This window comes from Hyla sarda, chromosome 7, assembly GCF_029499605.1.
Source record: "Hyla sarda isolate aHylSar1 chromosome 7, aHylSar1.hap1, whole genome shotgun sequence".
NCBI classification, from domain to species: Eukaryota; Metazoa; Chordata; class Amphibia; order Anura; family Hylidae; genus Hyla; species Hyla sarda.
Window position 1 is genome coordinate 52,755,331 of NC_079195.1, and position 21,026 is coordinate 52,776,356.

Below are 21,026 nucleotides of genomic sequence, written 5' to 3' on the forward strand. Positions count from 1 at the left end.
GTCTTTCAGGAGCTACTTGCCTCACTGACACTTCTGGCCTTGGGCCTTTAATTTTTGGAAGTTTAGCAGTAGCTAATACACGCTTAATGCAATGATCTTTAAATTCTCGGCGCTCTGCCAGGGGCTTCTCCTACCCCGCTGGGGACGATCCGAGGACCTCCCTAAACCATCCAATCAATAGTAGAGACATGCGGTGTGTACAAAGGGCAGGGACTTATTGAACCCGAGCTTATGACCCGGACTTAGTTGTGATTCTTCTTTTCTGGCAAATAATTGCAATCCCTGATCCCTATTGTGAACGGGGTTCAGCGGGTTACCCTCACCTGTCGGTGAAAGATAGACACACGCTGGTCCGTTCAGTGTAGCGCGCGTGCAGCCCGGATATCTGAGGGCATAACACATCTGTTATTGCTCGATCTCGCGATTGATCGTGCAATGTAAAGGGTTATTAAAGCCTCTTGGGTACTGCTGATGCCTACTCCTGACTGCTCCTGTGTCTTTCAGGAACTACTTGACTTCATGATGCTTCTGGGCTTGGGCCTTTAATTTTAGGATTTTTGAAATACATACATACATGCTTAATTTAAATTTCAACATTTATGGTGCAATGTATGGGGTTATTAAACACTCTTGGGTAGTGTCTTATAAAAATTTTCTGATAATTATCACTGTAATAAACTTGAATTTTCCAGCATAATAACCATTACACTATTGAACGCTTGTTGCGTGTGATTTTTTAAGTAAAATTTTCCCAAAAAATACGGAGAGGGATGAACTCTGCTTCTTTATTTCATAAAACATTATTTTATAGAAGAATGTCTTTTGGTGGTCTACCGTCCTCAGGTCGTTCCCCCGATAGCGGCTCGACCTCTCTGGCAGCTGATATGGGGAAGTACACAGGGAGCAGGCAAAAGCGTAGTCGGACATAGCAGAGGTCAGGGCAGGCGGCAAGGGTTCACAGGCGAGTAGACAGTAGCAACGGGTTCAGCAACAGGCAAGGAAATACAGGCTACAGGGAACGCTTTCTCAGAGGCACAAGAGCACAAAGATCTGGCAAGGCAGGAATGGGCAGGTAGCTTTTATTGGGAAGGGAACCTGAGGTCATGAACCAGCGCATTAATCAATGGTGCGCTGGCCCATTAAATTTACAGAAGCCGGCGCGCGCGCGCCCTAGTGAGCGGGGCCGCGCGCGCCGGGAGGCAGAGACAGACGGTGCAGGGAGCGGGGAACAAGGTAAGGTAGATGGGGATGCGGCGCATGAACGGGGACCAGCCGCCTCGGCAGCCGCGTCCCAGACAGAAGGGGACCTGCGCTCTCGGTCAGCGCTTCTGACCGGGAGGCGCCGGGATCCCGAGAAGGGAGGCCGAGGAGGCGGATGCTCCGGTCCGGATGAGAAGACCGGAGCGCTCGCTGTGACAGTACCCCCCCCCCCCTTAGGTGTCCCCCTCTTTTTGGTACCCAGAAAACTGAGGATGAGGCTGGGGTCCAAGATGTTCTCCTCAGGCTCCCAAAACCTCTCCTCAGGACCGCAGCCCTCCCTGTCGACCAAAAAAAAACCTTCTCCCCCGGGAGATCTTGGTCGCCAAGATCTCTTTGACAGAGAATATATCGGAGGTCCCAGTGACAGGGGTGGGAGTAAAAACCTTGGGAGAAAAGCGGTTAAGGACAGCAGGTTTAAGAAGGGAGACATGGAAAGAGTTATGGATACGGAGGGAGGGAGGAAGATGGAGCTGATAAGAAACTTGGTTGATACGACTCTTTATTTTATAGGGCCCCAGGTAACGAGGACCCAACTTGTAACGTGGGACCCTAAATCGGACATACTTAGAAGAGAGCCAGACCTTGTCGCCCGGGCAAAATTCCGGAGAAACTCTGCGTCTCTTGTCAGCTTGAACCTTCATACGGGCGGAAGCCTTGAGGAGGGCAGCGTGAGTCTCTCGCCAGATGGAGGAAAAATCCTGTACCAGAGTGTCAACGGCAGGCACGGAAGAAGGAGTGGGATACCGCGGCAGAGGTGAAAGAGGATGACGGCCAAAAACTACAAAGAAAGGAGACTTGTTGGAAGCAGAAGATTGTTTGTAGTTGTAAGAGAACTCTGCCCAGGGAAGTAGATCCGCCCAATCGTCCTGGCGTGAGGATACAAAGTGACGCAGATAGTTCCCCAAAATTTGGTTCACCCGTTTCACTTGGCCATTAGACTGTGGATGGTATGAAGAGGAAAAGTCCAATTTGATCCCGAGCTGACCACATAGGGCTCTCCAGAATTTGGAGACAAACTGTACCCCACGATCTGAGACAATATGTTTGGGAAGACCATGGAGGCGGAAGATGTGTTGAAAGAATTGTTTGGCCAACACGGGTGCAGAGGGAAGACCGGGCAGGGGCACAAAGTGAGCCATCTTGGAGAAGCGGTCTACCATGACCCAAATAACGGACTTGCTATGGGAGGAGGGAAGATCTGTAATAAAGTCCATAGCAATATGAGACCAGGGAATTTCTGGAACAGGTAGGGGTAAGAGGAGGCCTGCAGGTCTCAGGCGAGGCAATTTATCTCGGGCGCAAATCATACAAGCTTGGACGAAGTCTGAGACATCTTTCTCAAGAGAAGGCCACCAGTACCTTTGGGAGATTAGTTGGAGAGATTTTTGCACCCCAGGATGACCAGCGAAATGAGAAGCGTGGCCCCACTTGAGAATTTGCACCCGGTGACATGGAGGTACGTAGGATTTGCCAGGAGGAAGATGGCGCAGGTCCACAGTAGCGACGGCAATAAGGCGTTCTGGTGGGATAATATATTGAGGTGTTAACTCGTCGCCCACCACATCAGAAGAGCGAGACAGAGCGTCTGCCCTAATGTTCTTAGAAGCCGGACGGAAATGGATCTAAAAATTAAAGCGGACGAAGAACAAAGACCAACGAGCCTGACGAAGATTTAGTCTCTGAGCAGACTGGAGGTAAGCCAGGTTCTTGTGGTCCATGAAGATATTCACAGGATGAGTGGCGCCCTCGAGAAGATGTCTCCATTCCTCCAGTGCTAGTTTAATAGCTAGCAGTTCTCTGTCCCCTATGGCATAATTTCTCTCTGCAGGAGAGAATGTTTTCGAAAAGAAGCCACAAGTTAAGGTCTTGCCCCTGGAAGATTTCTGAGTGAGCACAGCTCCAGCTCCCACCGAGGAGGCATCCACTTTGAGAGAGAAAGGCTTGGTGGAATCTGGTCTAGAAAGAACCGGTGCTGAGGCAAAGGTTGGTCTTCCACTCGTCGCCCTCACGGATACGGACCAAATTATATTGATCAAATAACTCAGAGATTAGGGGCAGAGGGTAACAGTTCTTGATGGCAATTTTATTGAGTCCTCTGTAGTCAATGCAGGGGCGGAGGGAACCGTCCTTTTAGTCACGAAGAAGAAACCGGCCCCAGCAGGAGAAGAAGACTTTCTTATGAATCCTCTCTGTAGGTTCTCACGAATATAATCGGACATGGCAAGCATCTCTGGAGGTGAGAGAGGATAAATTCTGCCCTGGGGTGGAGTAAAACCAGGCATAAGGTCGATCGGACAATCATAGGGTCTGTGAGGAGGAAGGACCTCAGCTTGTTTTTTGCAGAAGACATCCACAAAGCAATGGTATGGCTTAGGCAGTCCAGGAGGCGGAGAAACTTGTGGGACCTGTTTGACAGGAGCAGGCTTGAGACACTGGTCCGAACAGGAGGGACCCCAACGCAGGATCTCACCGGTGGACCAGTACAGGACAGGACTATGACGTTGAAGCCACGGCAAACCCAGGAGGAGTTCGGAGGAGCAGAAGGGAAGGACAAGGAACTCTAGAGTCTCTGTATGAAATATTCCAATGTCCATCTGCAGTGGCAGGGTACGGAACTGCACAGTGGCAGAGAGTCTCTCACCGTTAACCGTAGAAATGAAGAGCAGCTTGGTTAGATGGATAATCGGAATACCGTACTTGTCCACCAAGGAGGCGTGAATGAAGTTGCCAGCTGAACCGGAATCCAAGAAGGCAGCAGCAGAGAAGAAGGACTTGGATGAGGGAAACAACTGCACGGATATGATGAGACGTGGAGAGGAGGAATCCACACCTAGCAACGCCTCTCCCACGTTTACTAGGTGTGAGCGTTTCCCGAACGCGGTGGACGGAGAGGACAGTCTCGTAGGAAGTGCTCAGTACTGGCGCAGTACAGACACAGGTTCTCGTCTCTGCAACGGCTTCGTTCTTGCGGAGTCAGGCGTGACCGGTCCACCTGCATGGCTTCCACGGCAGAATGCCCAGAAAGCGGATGAGGTGGATGCTGAAAAACGGGAGCCAGACGAGGGTAGCGTCTAGGTTGAGCTTTTCCCTTTTCAAGAAGGAGTTCCTCTTGTCTCTCGGTTAAACGCTTGTCAATTCTAGTGGCCAGCAAGATGAGGTCACTAAGGGTGGAATGTAGCTCACGTGCAGCCAGAACGTCCTTTATCTCACTGTTAAGTCCCTTCTTGAAGGTGGCACAAAGGGCTTCATTGTTCCAGTTCAGTCCAGAGGCTAGGGTGCGGAACTGAATGGCATAGTGACCCACGGTAGAGCCTCCTTGGGTCAAATTTAGTAAGGCAGTCTCTGCGGAGGTAACCCGGGCGGGTTCCTCAAAAACATTTTGGAACTCTTGGCAGAAGCTCTGGACGGAAGAGGTGGCTGGATCAGCGCGGTCCCATAGTGGTGTAGCTCAGGCCAGGGCCTTCCCGGAAAGCAAACTGAGGATAAAGGCTACCTTGGCTCGCTCAGAAAGAAATTGGTCAGACAGTATCTCGAGGTGGAGAGAGCACTGTGACAGGAACCCTCGGCACTGCTTAGGATCTCCGTCATATTTGTCTGGCAGGGACAGGCGGATTCTGGAACCGGTGGCAACTGCAGGCAGAGTAGATGCAGCAGATGCAGACGAAGGCGCTGGCTGTTGCTGAGAAGGCAGGAGCTGCTGCAACATGGCGGTTAACTGGGCCAGCTGCTGACCCTGTTGGGCCACAATGGAGGTGAGGTCCGCTAGGCTTGGCAAAGGAACATCAGCAGGATCCAGGCCGGATCTTACTGTCACGAACAGGCAGGACTGGTGGTGGATCCTCTAGACCAGAGAGGCGATGGCATGGGCCGTACCAGGGGAACAGAGTCTAAGGGACTACTGGTCTTCACCAGGGCCCGCCGCAAAGCGGGATGGACTTGCTGTGGCAGGTAGCCCCCAGGTCGTTTCCCTGATAGCGGCTCGACCTCTCTGGCAGCTGATGTGGCGAAGTACACAGGAGCAGGCAAAAGCGTAGTCGGACGTAGCAGAGGTCAGGGCAGGAGGTAAGGGTTCACAGGCGAGTAGACGGTAGCAACGGGTTCGGCAACAGGCAAGGAAATACAAGCTACAGGGAAAGCTTTCTCAGAGGCACAAGGGCACAAAGATCCGGCAAGGCAGGAAGGGGCAGATAGCTTTTATTGGAAAGGGAACTTGAGGTCATGAACCAGCGCACCAATCAATGGTGCGCTGGCCCTTTAAATTTATAGAAGCCGGCGCGCGCGCGCCCTAGAGAGCGGGGCCGCGCATGCCGGGAGGCAGAGACAGACGGCGCAGGGAGCGGGGAACAAGGTAAGGTAGATGGGGACGTGGCGCGTGAGCGGGGACCAGCCGCCACGGCAGCCGCGTCCCAGACAGAAGGGGACCCGCGCTCTCGGTCAGCGCTTCTGACCGGGAGGCGCCGGGATCCCGAGAAGGGAGGCCGAGGAGGCGGACGCTCCGGTCCAGATGAGAGGACCGGAGCGTTCGCTGTGACACTGGGTTTGGGAATTTCAAATTTTCTCATAGGTAGCACCCGCTATCCAAAATCTTTTTCATAAATTTATAAAATTGTTGTGTTTTTTGGGGGGATTGTGAAGCCCTGGTGTGTACTCGTGCATCAGCCAACTCCAGGCTGTGTTATTCGGGCAATATATGGTTTACTGATGCCACTGTGGGGCTTGGGTCTGGGAATTTCAAATTTTCTCATAGGTAGCACCCGCTATCCAAAATCTTCGGTTTAAATTTCTTAATTCATCTTTTAAGGGATTGTGAAGGCCTAGTGCCTACTAATGCTGCTGGCAACTTCGGCCTGTGCCATTCATCCACTAAATGGTCTATTCATGCTGCCAACACCTCCACGCTGTGCCATTCAGCCACTATATGGTCTCCTCATGATGCCAACACCTCCACGCTGTGCCATTCAGCCACTATATGGTCTCCTCATGCTGTCAACACCTCCATGCAGTGTCATTCAGCCACTATATGGTCTCCTCATGCTGCCAACACCTCCACGCTGTGTCATTCAGTCACTATATGGTGTCCTCATGCTTCAGCCTCATCCCAGCTGTGTCATTCAGCCACTATATGGTGTCCTCATGCTGCCAACACCTCCACGCTGTGCCATTCAGCCGCTATATGGTCTCGTCATGCTGCCAACACCTCCACGCTATGTTATTCAGTCATTATATGGTCTCCTGACACTGATGCCACCACCAGGCTCTGTAATTGTGCTGCTGTGCGGCAGTGATTCTAAAAGCAATGCCGGTAATCTGCATGTTATTCTGAATAACAGTATTATTTCACTACCCCAGCACACTCCATATACGTTTTAGAACACAGCAAAGTGTTCTATACCCCTATAGAGGCTGTATGTAGGCTAGAAATAGCCTTTTTTAATATATATTCGCCGCGAAAAAATTTGAATCACATGCCGCCCGCCCTGTAGTCGCCAGTAATTAGACCCGGAGCGAACACGCTCCGGGGACTGATTACAAACGGGTTGCCGCGTGCATGATCCCGGGGGTCCCCAGCTGCGGGACTCCCGCGATCAGGCATATTATCCCCTATCCTTTGGATAGGAGATAAGATGTTTAAGCACCGGAGAACCCCTTTAAGGAGGAGGGCACCACAAAAGGCAGAGTGTCAGTTCAGGGCTGCACTTTTGCTCCCAAGCATGAAGCGGACCTAATATAATCACAAGTAGTCTATGGCTGTTCCATGCCACAATACAACTTTGAATAGCTTTTTGATGGTCTTCCGACATATACTTGTTGTAAATACTATAAATGTGCAATGAATTTGGACAGACAGATGATTCAATATCCTTTTGCCAGTGTTCCCAAAAAGCATACAGTATTTAATTGTTCATCCTCAAGTGTAAAGCAACATCATAAAGAGCTAATAAAACATAATGTTGTAATAAAAAATAAAAAACAACCGGCAAAGGCGAAATAAATCACTGTCAGTGTATATGTATAGTGAGATCAATGTACTTTACTCTGGTATTTAAAAAATCAAATGCTTGCAAACTTGTTATACAGTAGGTCACACAAACATGATAAAAACTAATTCAACTAGTAGCCCTTCAATTCATGATTGCTTCATAACATACAGATCATGGAATATGAATTTCTCAGCATAAAATCAATGGCAGATAATTTGCATTCAATTTAGAAAATTAGAACTACATTAATGCATAATTTCTAAGTTGCCTGAACTATAGAACACTCATGTCTAACCATTTCAGGGTTTTGAAAAGTGTTAGCCAGAATTCCTACAGAAAATAGGTTGATGGACTGGCCATAATATTATTATTATTATTATTATTACTATTATTAATAATTTAAATATATACACTGAACAGGGCTAAATTATGCAAATTATTAGGACAACCTGGACAGATGCTTTTACAGTGGTCAGTCCATGGGTAGAGTGTGCGTGGTGACCAAAAGCCCAGTGGGTACAACTGAGATGAAAGAAACAGTAGTTTTCTATAGTCAGAGATGGGGGGGGGGGGGGGTGTTTAAAGGAATACTTCAGCCGAATACAACTTATCCCCTCTCCGCAGGAGAAGGGATAAGTGTCTGATCGCGGGGGGGTCCGACCACTGGGATCCCCGCGATCTCCCGTATGGGGACCCGGAACTGCCGCAGCTAATGCTTGATGTTGACAGACATGCCCCCTCCATTCAACTCTATGGGAGATGTGGGGATGCACGAATGTTGCATCTTCACCTTTCCCGTAGAGATACATGGAGGGAGCATGTCGGCCACAGCGTCATGCCTTGGAGAGAACCGTGGCAGTTCCAGATCCCCATATGGGAGATTGCAGGGCTCCCCGCGATCAGACACTTATCCCTTATGCTGCGGATAGGGGATAAGTTGTCTTTGGCTGCAGTATTCCTTTAAGTTGTCTGCGATCGTCAGGTGCAAATATGAGCCCAGAAACAATGGTAATTAGAACAAACTAACATGCTGACAATAATAAAAGAGTATCGGAAGAAGTATCATGTGACATGAAACGGACATTGCCTTGGCCCCGCCCCCATCCCACTCTCCTGCAGTGTGTCAGCACTATCCTTTAATGTCTGTGTAAAGTAAACTTACAATAAACATCTGTATACTGACATCAGTTGGTGAGTTGCCATGTCTTTCTTACTGCTTCTTTTGGTATGCTACTAACTTGCATTTGACATTGAGCACCATGCTGACCAACAGCTGACCGCAATCTTCTATATTTGTGGCTTGTTGTGCGACTGTTTGGACTGTATTGACACCTGCAGTGCCTGGTTTTCTATTATCTTGTGTGGATTAATAATAAAACAGGCCCAACCTACCTCCCCCTTCCAACACTGCCCAGATCTCAATAGAAAACAGCTGGGAATGCTCACTCAGATTGGGCATCTCTGATTGGATGAGTGGGCATTTTCTGTGTGGCAAGACCAGGTACCACAAAACTGAGATTAGGGGGAACACAGATTTCAAGGGGTTGGAGATGTGAGTAAGGCTTACCTTATTGTTTTTAACCTATTTGATTCTTTTAAAATAAAAAAATAACTGCTTTTAAGGGGAATCTGTCATCAGTGCCACCTGTACTAACCTGCTGGTCCAAGCTTATAGAGAGAATGACGTTGATTACAACCATCTTTACCTTTTTCTTTCCTGTGCCCCTGTTCCAGAGATATTAAGGGAAATGTATATATTGTTTGGAGTGCTCAGGGTGCTCCATAGCCCAAAGGTTCACTGTCCGACTGGCCTGCTTTTTTCTTATTACCCACATCATAAATATTCACGTCTCCTTCCCCTAAGCATGCAGGTCGTACGCACAGGGAGATGTCTCTTGTGCACATGCATGGTGACACTCTTGGCCAGAAGTCAGTGAGATCTCCCAGCACATAAGGCCAAAACGTTAGGGGAAGGACAGTGCACCTTGGGAACTGAGAACACCCGGAATGCACCATACAACTAATGTACTGTTATACAGTTTCCTCAATATCTGTAATGAGGGCACATAAAGAAAAAGGACAAATGAACTGAATAGTTGGGGGTCTCTCACTTGGGGCCTCTCAATATAAGCAAAAAGGTGCTACTGTGTTAGAAGGTATACATCAATAATAACAAACCTCTGTTCTAGGAGGAGTCACATTCTGCTAAAAGGCCTTTTCTTGTGATTCCCATTGTTGTGAAGTGAAGACAGCATAAAGACTCATAAAATGCCACAGAGTTCTCGGAACCTGGCACTAGGGTTGTTCATACCACAGTATAATAGGTACTTTTCACTAAAGCCACCACTGCCAAACTACACTTTGCACCAGAGGCGTAGCTATAGAGGGTGCAGAGACTCTGGTGCCTGAAGTGGGTCAAAAGGTCTTTTGCCACATAAGAGTCCATCAATATATTTAATGGCACCTGCTAGGTGTGGGACCCTAGAAAATACTTAGTAGTCGGAGTTCAAGTTACTTCTCTGCTATGTACAATTTATCACCGCTGGCTCACACCATCCCAGTGATTTTTTTATTTGTTGTTTTTAGCAATTGCTTGGGAAATTTAATAAATTGAACAACTTTCATGACCTATGTTCTTTGTATGGTTTTCCAAGATCCCGGAATTGATAGTCTATCTTGATAGGATATGTCACCAATATGAGATTGATGGAGGACCGACTCTTGGCACTACTCAGATGTTTGAATGGGCTGAACGATTGGACATGTGATGTGGCATACACCTCAATACAATTATTATTGGCTATGCAGAGTATTATAGCCTTTTCCCAGTCAGGTAAATGGAAATGAGCTGCAATTCCAGACACAGCCCATGGGCAAGTGTTTTTTTTTTTTTCCTAATCCTGAAAAAACCCTCTAAGCTGCGTTCTTTCATTACTTAAAAACTCATTGAATAGTTTGTCCAAATCCCAACACAACTGCATTGGGGGACGGCTTCACAATTAAATCTGAGATTACATAAAATCAGCTTACCAAAGATTCACTAAAAAGACGTGCTCAATCTCCTGTAGGATTTCCAACTCTCTGAATACATTCCGCACTTCATCCCGCTCAATACATTGCTGTTTATTCATGTACTTCATGGCGTACATTGTTTCTGTGTCTTTCTTTTGGACAATGCAAACCTATTGAATAAAAATGACACTTATTTTAGGCACAGCTCAAACCTAAAAAAGGAAGCGGTCAAAACCAATTGCATAGATGTAGGTCTATACACCCTGAAGGAGTCGCAGCCATGCTTCAGAGCCTTATCTTTTCTCAGAGCAATTGTCACTTTCTTTCCTGTAAATATGCTTCATTTGGCAGAAGAGCACAAAATAATGCTAAAATTTTAAGGATTATGTTGTAAATTAAGCGTAGCATGGGGTACTTGAAAAAATGAAAAAGCTTTTACACAACCATACCACAGGAAGCAGAGAGAAGCGGGTAGTGGGAGCAATCAGAATGGCCACACTTCTTGCATTTTGTCCCAACCAAGACAAACAGGCTGCAAGGACCCCTAGCGATAAAAAGTTTGGAACTTTTTTTACCCAAAAATATACCCATATATATACTAATGTATATTACAAATTTACGTATAATCTTATTATCAACATTAAGTAAAAATGTTTTTGCAAATTACAGTACACATTTAAGATCATCTAACAATTTAGTAAGTGACAGATGCCCTAAGACAGGGGCTCAGATATCATAGAAGCAGGCCATGCAACTACTATAATAAACAATAATTTATTTATAACACTAACATATTCTGCATTACTGTGTTCTTTTATAACAGTCCCTTTCCCCAAAAGGGCTCACAATCTAAATTCAAAATTAACCTAATAATATATGTTTGGAGGGTGGGAGGAAACCCATAAAAAACATGAGGAGAACATGGAAACTCAATGCTGATGTGACCTATGGTTGGATTTAAACACAGTATCACAGCTTTACAAGGTAAGGCTACATTTGCACTACTTGTGCCCCATCAAGAATGACCGTCAAACTCTCATTTTTTTTCGAGTTTGACGGCCGTCATTTTGATGGGGCGCAACGGGTCCCGATGGATCCCATTATAGTCAATGGGGTCCATTGGGCGCTGCTGCAGGAGAAAAAGACGGTGCAAGCAGTATTTTTTCCCCCCGATATTCTCCCCGGCGGCCCCGACGGCTGTCGCACTACTTTGTGACAACGGTAGTGTGAAAGGGGCCTAACACACTGAATCACTGTGCCACCCCCATCCTATGGGGTCCTTGGAGTGGGCAGGCCCAGTCCAAATTGGTTCCATGACTTTTGCTATTAGGTGGTAAAAACCCTGTGGAGGATTTTCCTCTCCTGATAAACTAGTTGTGGGGGGCGAATTGGCCCAAGTATCATGGAAAGAGATTGTAGGAGGAACCAAACACTTGGCCCTTCAGTTGTGTGTATGTGTGTGTGAAAACCCAACACCACTTCTCTTCTTTCTTTGTATGTCACTGCCCTGGGGTGTCTGGGAGCACTTAGAGCACTACATTGTCCTAAGCTAAAGGTGGGATCTACCATGCACAAGGAAGTTGGTAAGTACACAAAAACTATTTGCCAATTTAGAGAGACAGTGTTTCTCCATCTCCATTCTCCATCATGGTCTCAGTAACATTATTACGACGCGCCCTTCTCCGTGCTGGATAAGTTATGAGGATAAGTGATTGATGAAGCCATCTGTGAAATCATTAAACTAAACAAGACTTTTTTTGGCTGTGAGAGTTTTTGTAGGTGGGGGAGATGTGAGGCATGGCTGCATTTTAGGCATATCCTAACTCTGTTTTCTGCTGAAGTTATTGGATTGTGAAAATAAAGAAAAACATTGAATATAAATTACTTTAATGTGCAAAAAAGGAGCCATCATCCATCAAATGTGGTGCTCATCGAGAACATTTCCAGAAATATCACTCCTCCAGACTGCTGTGCATGGAACAATGGAGGAGGTTAGTTACTGCCCAGGAAAAACATTCATTATTGCACATGACAGATACTTAATTTGAGTTTTACACTGCAAGCCAGCAATAAAACATTCTGTCAGAAGATGAATTGAAAAAGAGAAGGATTTCAAGGTGCGCACAGTGCCAATGCACCTGCTCATGTACCCAGTTAGGAAGACAGAGGGATCTATGGTCTGAAGTTCTCTGTATTGAGTTACCTACAAGCAGCTTTAATATTCCTAATAGTGTAATAAGCACATAATCATTACCAAAGATACCAACGTGAAATAGCTCTTCTCTACAAGAAAGAATTCTGTCTCTCTAGTGCAACCTGTTTGTCAATGTCTAACCATTTAAAGGGGTACTCTACCCCTAGACATCTTATCCCCTATCCAAAGGATAGGGGATAAGATGTCTGATCACGGGGGAGCCTGCGATCTCCCTGATGCACCCGGCATTCGTTTAGAGCGTTGGGTGTAGCACCGGAGGCTCGTGACGTCACGGCCATGCCCACTCCCATAGACTTACATTGAGGGGGCATGCAGGTTATATGCATTTTTTTTTAAATGGCACCAGTTAATGTTTTATGCAATAGGAGGAATATTCAAGAGTACTCCAGATTTCAAGGGGTGTAAACTGAGCAAACAGTGTAAGATGTGCCAAATTTTCAGTTACTGTTTAGAAGAAACTGAAAGCTGCTTCAACAAATACTAAACCCAATACACAGGGTTATAGTGCAGCTGAACTGGATTAAAATGATATATCACTTATCCAGAGGTGTTTTATCTTCCGTTGCTAATATGTAAATGTTGTCCTTTGTGCAATGGAGGTTGGATCCGACACACCCAGCATCCCGGCCAGTCAGCTGTTTGGCACATTATACAGTAAATGTGGCATTTTATCTGCGATTGTCAGTCTCTATGCGCTTCTTCTTTCTTCTTTGTAGTGCACACATATTGTCATAGATATAAAATATAACATTCCGATTGCCTGCAGCAACCACTGTAGTTAATACATAACAGTATGCTGAAAGTTCCTTAACTTCCTATATACAGGTCTAAAATATATCTTTAAAGGGGTACCCTGCCCCTAGACATCTTATCCCCTATCCTGCAGCCCCTGTCATCAGCTACAGGGAATCAATTTTGCTCCTTGCCTGATGACTCACGATACAGGGGCCGGAGAACGTGCCCCTCGTGATGTTACGCCCTGCCGCCTCACTGCAAGTCTATAGGAGGAGCCCTGCAGCTGATGAGGGGGGGGGGGGGAGGCTGCAGGAGAGGTCTGCTGCTGAGGACCCCTGCAATCAGACATCTTATTCCCTATCCTTTGGATAGTGGAATAAGATGTCTAGGGGAAGAGTACCCCTTTAAGCCTCTAAGTTTTTTCTAAAAAGATGTATACATGTTAATTAGTTTATTTTGTGTCCTTAAAATAGGACTGCTGTAAAGGATCCTGTTATAAAGTTTGGGAATACTTTAAAAAAGTTAATGCTAAGTGAAGAATTTGTGCTTAACCTATGCATAAGGCCCTTCCACGCTGTACTGAAAAACAAATCCCCCTTGTAAGAATACTGACAGAAAAGGAAATATGTTAATCGCAGTCTTCTTGACAAAATCTGGCAAGTCACAGTAACAGAAGGCGCAGATCAGTTGGTTACTCTATGATAAGGAGCCCACATAAAACCAGAGCCAGCAAAGGCTGGATCACGCAAGACGTGGGCATGCCAGACAGACTACTCTGCAGGCCGGGTGCCAACTCTCTGGAGGGATGTATGGGAGAGTCAAGAACAGAGGTGAAGGTCTCAGGTTACCGGAGTCCTATACATCATGTCATTATAGATGCACTGGAAGATACTGATGTGGGTGAAGCAGAATCTGACACAGTAACACCGGCAGCCAAGACATCACATTAACTAAGCCGTCAGCTGCTTTCGGAAGAGAGAAAAATCTTCACAAGGGACTGCTACAAATAAGAGATTAGAAAAAGCAGGATAGATTTGTACTGTTTCCAATTTCTAACCAGAACAAAGTCCACTTGTCTGCCAAAACTTACAGTAAACTGACTTCCCAAGCAGTGAGTGAAACAAATGTCCTACAATGCAGAAAAAATAATATCAAACTTTTCATTGGACGCAGGAGAATTATCATACATTTAAAGGGAACCTGGTGTCAATATCATTTTGCCCCCACCATGTCATTGGGGTGGTCCCTGGCAAATCCTTCCCATCCCGCCAGTCTCTTCCTGTTCAGGTACAGGGAGGCATCTATCAATTAAGGCCAGCAGGATGGCTCGAGGTCCCCTCCTCCCCATGACACGTGGTTCGGACAACATAAAAGTTCCCATTATTGTCACACACCGGAATGCGGGCTGTCACGAAACTGGAAGTGGATCCTCTACCTGTGGGGCTGATGACTCGGACTGTATCAGGGAGCGGAGTCTAAGGTGCCGCTGGTCTTCACCAGAGCCCGCCACAAAGCAGGATGGATTTGCTGCGGCAGGCGACACCCAGGTCGCTACCCCCGATACGGCTTGACCACACAGGTATCTGGGCTAGGCGGGGTACCAGAGGATGAGGCAGAGGGGTAGTCAACATAGCAGAAGGTCTAGGCAGGCGGCAAAGGTTCGGAGTCAAAAATGAAGTAGGAAGGTCAGGAAACACAGGTAGACAAAACAGGCAATGGGAACGCTTTCTCTTAGGCAATAAGCACTGAAGATCCGGAAGGGGGCCGTGGGAGGTGAAAATAGCTTATAACATGGTGACTTCACTAATTATGGGCGCACTGGCCCTTTAAATTTCAAAGCTCCGGCGCGCGTGTGCCCTAAGGGACGGGGACGTGCGCGCCGGGGCTGAGAGGAAGCAGCTGCAGAGTAAGGTAAGAGATGGGCCAGGGTTCGCATGCGGGCGCGTCCCGCGATGCGAATCCCAGCCCCGCCGGCAGTCAGGGACACAGTTGATGCTGCACTCACGGCCGGTGTCTGTGGCCGGAGCGCAGCATGTCACAATTATTTTATAATATAAAGGGGCTTTAAAGCTTTCCAGGGCTTTTTGATTGATGGACTATCCTCCAGATAGGCCATCTATCTCTGATTGGTGAGCCACCGGAGCCAATCAGCTGTTTGGCACATTATACAGTGAACAGGGCCTGAAACATTGCACTGTTCATTATATAATGGTGGCGATGGGTAAATTCAGCTAGGCTCCAATTGAAGTGAATAGACCCTGGGCTGCAATAACCCAGCCGAACCACTATACAATGAATGGCGCAGAGCTTCCAGACCCATTCAGTGTATATTGGGGGCATCAAAAAGCTGATGGGCAAAAGAGTCAGATGTCAGCATCTTGCCAGTCAGAGATTGATGGCCCATCTCGAGGATAGGCCATCAATCAAACAGTCCTGGAAAGCCAGGGACTATGTTGGGTTTATCTCATCTTGGGACTCTCAGAAGCAAGAACTTAAAGATAATGTAAAATTCAGGCTGATCATCTGCTAAAAATATTACAGTATATAATTTATGACATAAAATTTAAGCTGGCATTTGTGCCACATATTTGCCCAGGTTTTTAAAAATAAATTTTACCCCAACATTAGGAGTAATATCTAGGGATTGTGTTATCCAGTCCATCAAAGAGAGTTACTCTTGTTAAAGAGTACCTGTCATGGTCTTATTAAATTTTATAATCCTGCCAGTTCACTGCCCCATCATGATAAACCACCCCTTTATTATGCCTTTATACCTATATTTTTTATTATTTGTTAGTTTTCTCCCTTGATACTTCTCTGCTCAGATTCACGGACTGGTAAGGGGCGTTCCCCAGCAGGTGTGACAACATCTGAAGCCATACAGGGGAGAACTTCCTTCCTCACTCTGCTACACACAGCCTAGAGTTCATTGTGAGATGAGCTATGATTGGATAAGGCTGCACAACCCCCCCCCCCCCCTCAGCACTCCAGACTGCATTTCCTGATTTTTGACTGCTGCAAGGCCAGCAGGAGTCCAAAGTCTGTGCAAGAGATAGGGGGAAATGTGCTCTGGACACCTAGTGGCAGCTTTTTTTTAAAAACACAAATAAAACAGAATTTTTTTTTTTTTTTAAACAAAGTACATTAGAAAGATTTTTTATTTACCATAAGGATTGCTATACCAAACAACACTGCTCAAAAAAAATAGGGAGCACTTAAACAACATAATGTAACTCCAAGTCAATCACACCTCTGGGAAATCACACTGTCCACTAAGGAAGCAACAATGATTAACAATCAATTTTACCTGCTGTTGAGCAAATGGAACAGACAACAAGTGGAAATTATAGGCAATTAGCAAGACACCCCCAATAAAGTAGTGGTCCTGCCAGTTGGGACCACAGACCACTTCTCATATGCTTCCTGGGTGATGTTTTGGTGACTTTTGAATGCTGGCAGTGCTTTCACTCTAGTGGTAACATGAGACAGAGTCTACAACCCACACAAGTGGCTCAGGTAGTGCAGCTCATCCAGGATGGCACATCAATGCAAGCTGTGGCAAGAAGGTTTGCTGTGTTTGTCAGCGTAGTGTCCAGAGAATGGAGGCACTACCAGGAGACAGGCCAGTACATCAGGAGATGTGGAGGAGGCCGTAGGAGGGCAACAACCCAGCAGCAGGACCGCTACCTCTGCCTTTGTGCAAGGAGGAGCAGGAGGAGCACTGCCAGAGCCCTGCAAAATGACCTTCAGCAGGCCACAAATGTGCATGTATCCACTCAAACGGTCAGAAACAGACTCCATGAGGGTGGGATGAGGGCCCAACGACCACAGGTGGGGGTTGTGCTTTTAGCCCAACACCGTGCAGGACATTTGGCATTTGCCAGAGAACAACAAGATTGGCAAATTTGCCACTGGTGCCCTGTGCTTTTTACAGATGAAAGCCGGTTCACACTGAGCACATGTGACAGACGTGGCAGAGTCTGGAGACTCTGTGGATAATGTTCTGCTGCCTGCAACATCCTCCAGCATGACCGGTTTGGTGGTGGGTCAGTAATGGTGTGAGTGGCACTTCTTTTGGGGCTGCACAGCCCTCCATGTGCTTGCCAGAGATAGCCTGACTTCCATTAGGTACTGAGATGAGATCCTCAGACCCCTTGTGAGACCAAATGCTGGTGCGGTTGGCCCTGGGTTCCTCCTAATGCAAGACAATGCTAGAACTCATGTGGCTGGAGTGTGTCAGCAGTTCCTGCAAGAGGAAGGCATTGATGCTATGGACTGGCCCGCCCGTTCCCCAGACCTGAATCCGATTGAGCACATTTGGGACATCATGTCTCGCTCCATCCACCAATGCCACGTTGCACCACAGTCTGTTCAGGAGTTGGCGGATGCTTTAGTCCAGGTCTGGGAGGACATCCCTCAGGAGACCATCCGCCACCTCATCAGGAGCATGCCCAGGCGTTGTAGGGAGGTCATATGGGCATGTGGAGGCCACACACACTACTGAGCCTCATTTTGACTTGTTTTAAGGACATTACATCAAAGTTGGATCAGCCTGTAGTGAGGTTTTCCACTTTGATTTTGAGTGTGACTCAATATCCAGACCTCTATGAGTTGATAAATTTGATTTCCATTGATAATTTTTGTGTGATTTTGTTGTCAGCACATTCAACTATGTAAAGACGAAAGTATTTCATACGATTAGCTCATTCATTCAAGTCTAGGATGTGTTCTTTTAGTGTTCCCTTTATTTTTTTGAGCAGTGTATTTCTTTCAACATGACTAATCAAAGGCTTTGAGTTCTTTTACAGAATCCTTTTATTTGCTCTATAGCTCATATACATCGTGTGCTCTTTCATACAAACTTTGTAAGCCTAGACTCACCCATCCATAATATTTCAGCATCCAATGTTTGTACTCTTTGGCCATTGGCATTTCTAGATGTTTTTATTTTATTATTGTAGATGATACTCCTATTGGTTTTATGAAGCCACTGCAGACTATTATGTATTCCTTATGTATCAAGGCCTCTAATTTCGCAGAATCTCTTGGAAAAACATGTTTTATTTTACAAAACAACAGAATGATGAACACAGGTGTAACTTGACGCTCCTGGGTTTCAATGCTGTTTCTGTAACAAGTCTCCGCAATATGCCATTAATATAACTGGTGTATTTTTAGTGATAGTCATCATGTTTTCATGCACTGTTACCTTTGCAAACTCCTATCTGGTCCATATTGAAGACAGAAGCAATCTGTAGAAAATCCAGTACTATACATCACTAGAAATTCAAGAAATTAACTTGTATTAAGCTTAATGGGGTGCTCTGGGGAAGTTAAGAAAAAGAAAAATGGCCCAAAGACAGCACAATACCTGTTCTGTGTCCCCTGTTGTCCATGTGGTTTTGCCAGCTCCTGTGGCCTCTGTTGCCTCCTTTGGCCCCTGTTGTATTCTTTTTTCTTGCTTGCAGCCCAGACTACAACTCCCAGCAGTCAGAGCAGCTCTGTGTAATGGCTGCCAGCCAATTGCTTTTGCTTTGTATATGCATGCTGTGTTGTTGTAAACACACTGTACATGTTTTTTCTTTCAATCTTTCCTTCCCCCAAGCAATAAATCATGATATTCTCTGAATGGCAGCAGTCAGTGATTAGATATACAGCAGGAAAAGAGCAGCGTTATGTGCTGAGGAGACTGGGCTGTTTTTCTCCTGGAAATATCCTCACACAGAAAGGGAAAGGGAGGGTGAGGTGTGGCTGTGAAGCCAGAAATCCCGTGATGTTTGTCTTCCAGGATGGTGGGGGCTAGTCTTATTGAGGGGTTTGCACAAAGACAAGGAGGATCTGAATATGATGTCTTTCTCTAACTCCCTGCATGTAAGTGACAGCTGAAAGAGGAAACTGCTCTATATGGCTAATGAATGATATTTAGACAAATAGGCTTGGGAGAGGGAAAGGATGGGCTATTGTTTTAGTTCCCTGAAGAACCCATTTAATAGAAAATCTCAGCTAAACAGCTGGGATGCCTGTACATGTAGCATACAGGTACCATTTAGAGAGCCATGCAGTTTTATAGTGACTTGCAGTCCTGATAACTATATGAAGAACAAGATACACACACACACACACACACACACTATGAAATAAGTAACAATCAAGAAAGAAAGAAACTAAGTGGCACCGATACCTTCAGCCCGCAGCTACTCGAGATGGACACGAACAATCCAGGTAGGATAACCAGCCGTTTCCAGTAGCGGTGGTGCTAGGACAATGTAGACATCAATCAATAATAGAAAAACCAAAGGGACGAACAGGCGTCCCTTTGGTTTTTCTACTATGAAATGAGTGTTGTCTCACATTTTCCCAGGTAGCAGCACGGTCCAAGACATTACATCACTAGTCAGGTGTTCAGAGGGAGACTGTCTTTGCTTCAATGGGTGGAGCGACTGCTTAATGGGAGACCATTTTGCAAACATTTGCAACAGCTGGAGGCACTCTGGTCAGAAAACACTAGTCTATTGCATTGAAAGCAGTACAGGTGTGTTTCAATAGGTGGGGTGGCTGATGTGTGGGAGAAAAATGACCTCACACTTACAAACAAGGAACTATGGGATTTGTAGTTTGAGAGAACAAACTCCAACAGTAAATAGCCAGTTTACAAAAAGATAGCCACAATCTCACAAGCACCAAGACAAGCAATGGATCCTTCCTAAGCATGTCCATTACTGGCAGGTACGTACTAAAAATACTTTAACCCCTTCCCACAAATGGATGTATATTTACGTCCACTGCAGGCTCCCGCTTTATGACACGCACTCATCGTGTGAGCGCGCATCATACCCGGTGGGTCCCAGGTGCTATCAGGAACCAGGACTCATGGCTAATGCCGGACATCGTCGATCGGGCTGAAATGGCAGTCATCAGGAACAGTGGAAGTTAAAGCAAGATCTGGAAGACCAAGAAAAATATCAGACAAAACAGCTTGCAGGATTGTGACAAAAACTATTCAAAACCCACGTTTGATTGCACAATCCCTCCAGAAAGATCTCGCAGACACTGGAGTCGTGATACACTACTCCATTATAAAGAGATACTTGTACAAATATGGTCTTTATGGAAGAGTCATCAGAAGAAAACCTCTTCTACGTCCTCACCACAAAAATCAGCGTTTGAACTTTGCAAATGAACATATAGACAAGCCTGATGCATTTTGGAAACAAGTTCTGTGGATCGATGAGGTTAAAATTTTACTTTTTGGCAGGAATGAGCAAAGGTACGTTTGGAGAAGAAGGGGAACAGAATATAATGAAAAGAATCTCTGTCCAACTGTTAAGCATGGGGGTGGATCAATCCTGCTTTGGGGTTGTATTGCAGCCAGTGGCACAGGGAACATCTCACGAGTAGAAGGAAAAATTGATTCAATAAAATTTCAGCAAATTTTGGATGCTAACTTGATGCCATCTGTGAAAAAGAGATGATGGCTTCTACAAATGGATAATGACCCTAAACACACATCGAAATCCACGAGGGATTAAATCAAGAGGCGTAAACTGAAGGTTTTGCCATGACCTTCACAATCTCCTGACCTCAACATAATTGAAAATCTATGGATAGACCTTAAAAGAGTGAGTGACAGACAGCTCAGAAATCTCAAAGAACTGGAAGACTTTTGTAAGGAAGAATGGGCAAAGATGCCTCAAACAAGAATTGAAAGACTCTTGGCTGGCTACAAAAAGCGTTTACAAGCTGTGATACTTGCCAAAGGGGGCAGTACAAGATTTTAACTCTGCAGGGTGCCCAAACTTTTGCAGATGCCATTTTTTTGTTTT

The 21,026-nt window shown here is 46.0% G+C and overlaps 1 protein-coding gene across 1 annotated transcript in view; it reads right to left on the minus strand.

Moving 5' to 3' along the window:
* The window catches only part of STK32C (serine/threonine kinase 32C), a 377,838-nt gene that overhangs the window by 65,645 nt on the left and 291,167 nt on the right, over window positions 1–21,026 (minus strand). The window contains exon 3 of the mRNA XM_056529023.1: window positions 10,272–10,423. Within this exon, the coding sequence (XP_056384998.1) occupies window positions 10,272–10,423 (152 nt within the window). The remainder of the gene's footprint in view (window positions 1–10,271; window positions 10,424–21,026) is intronic.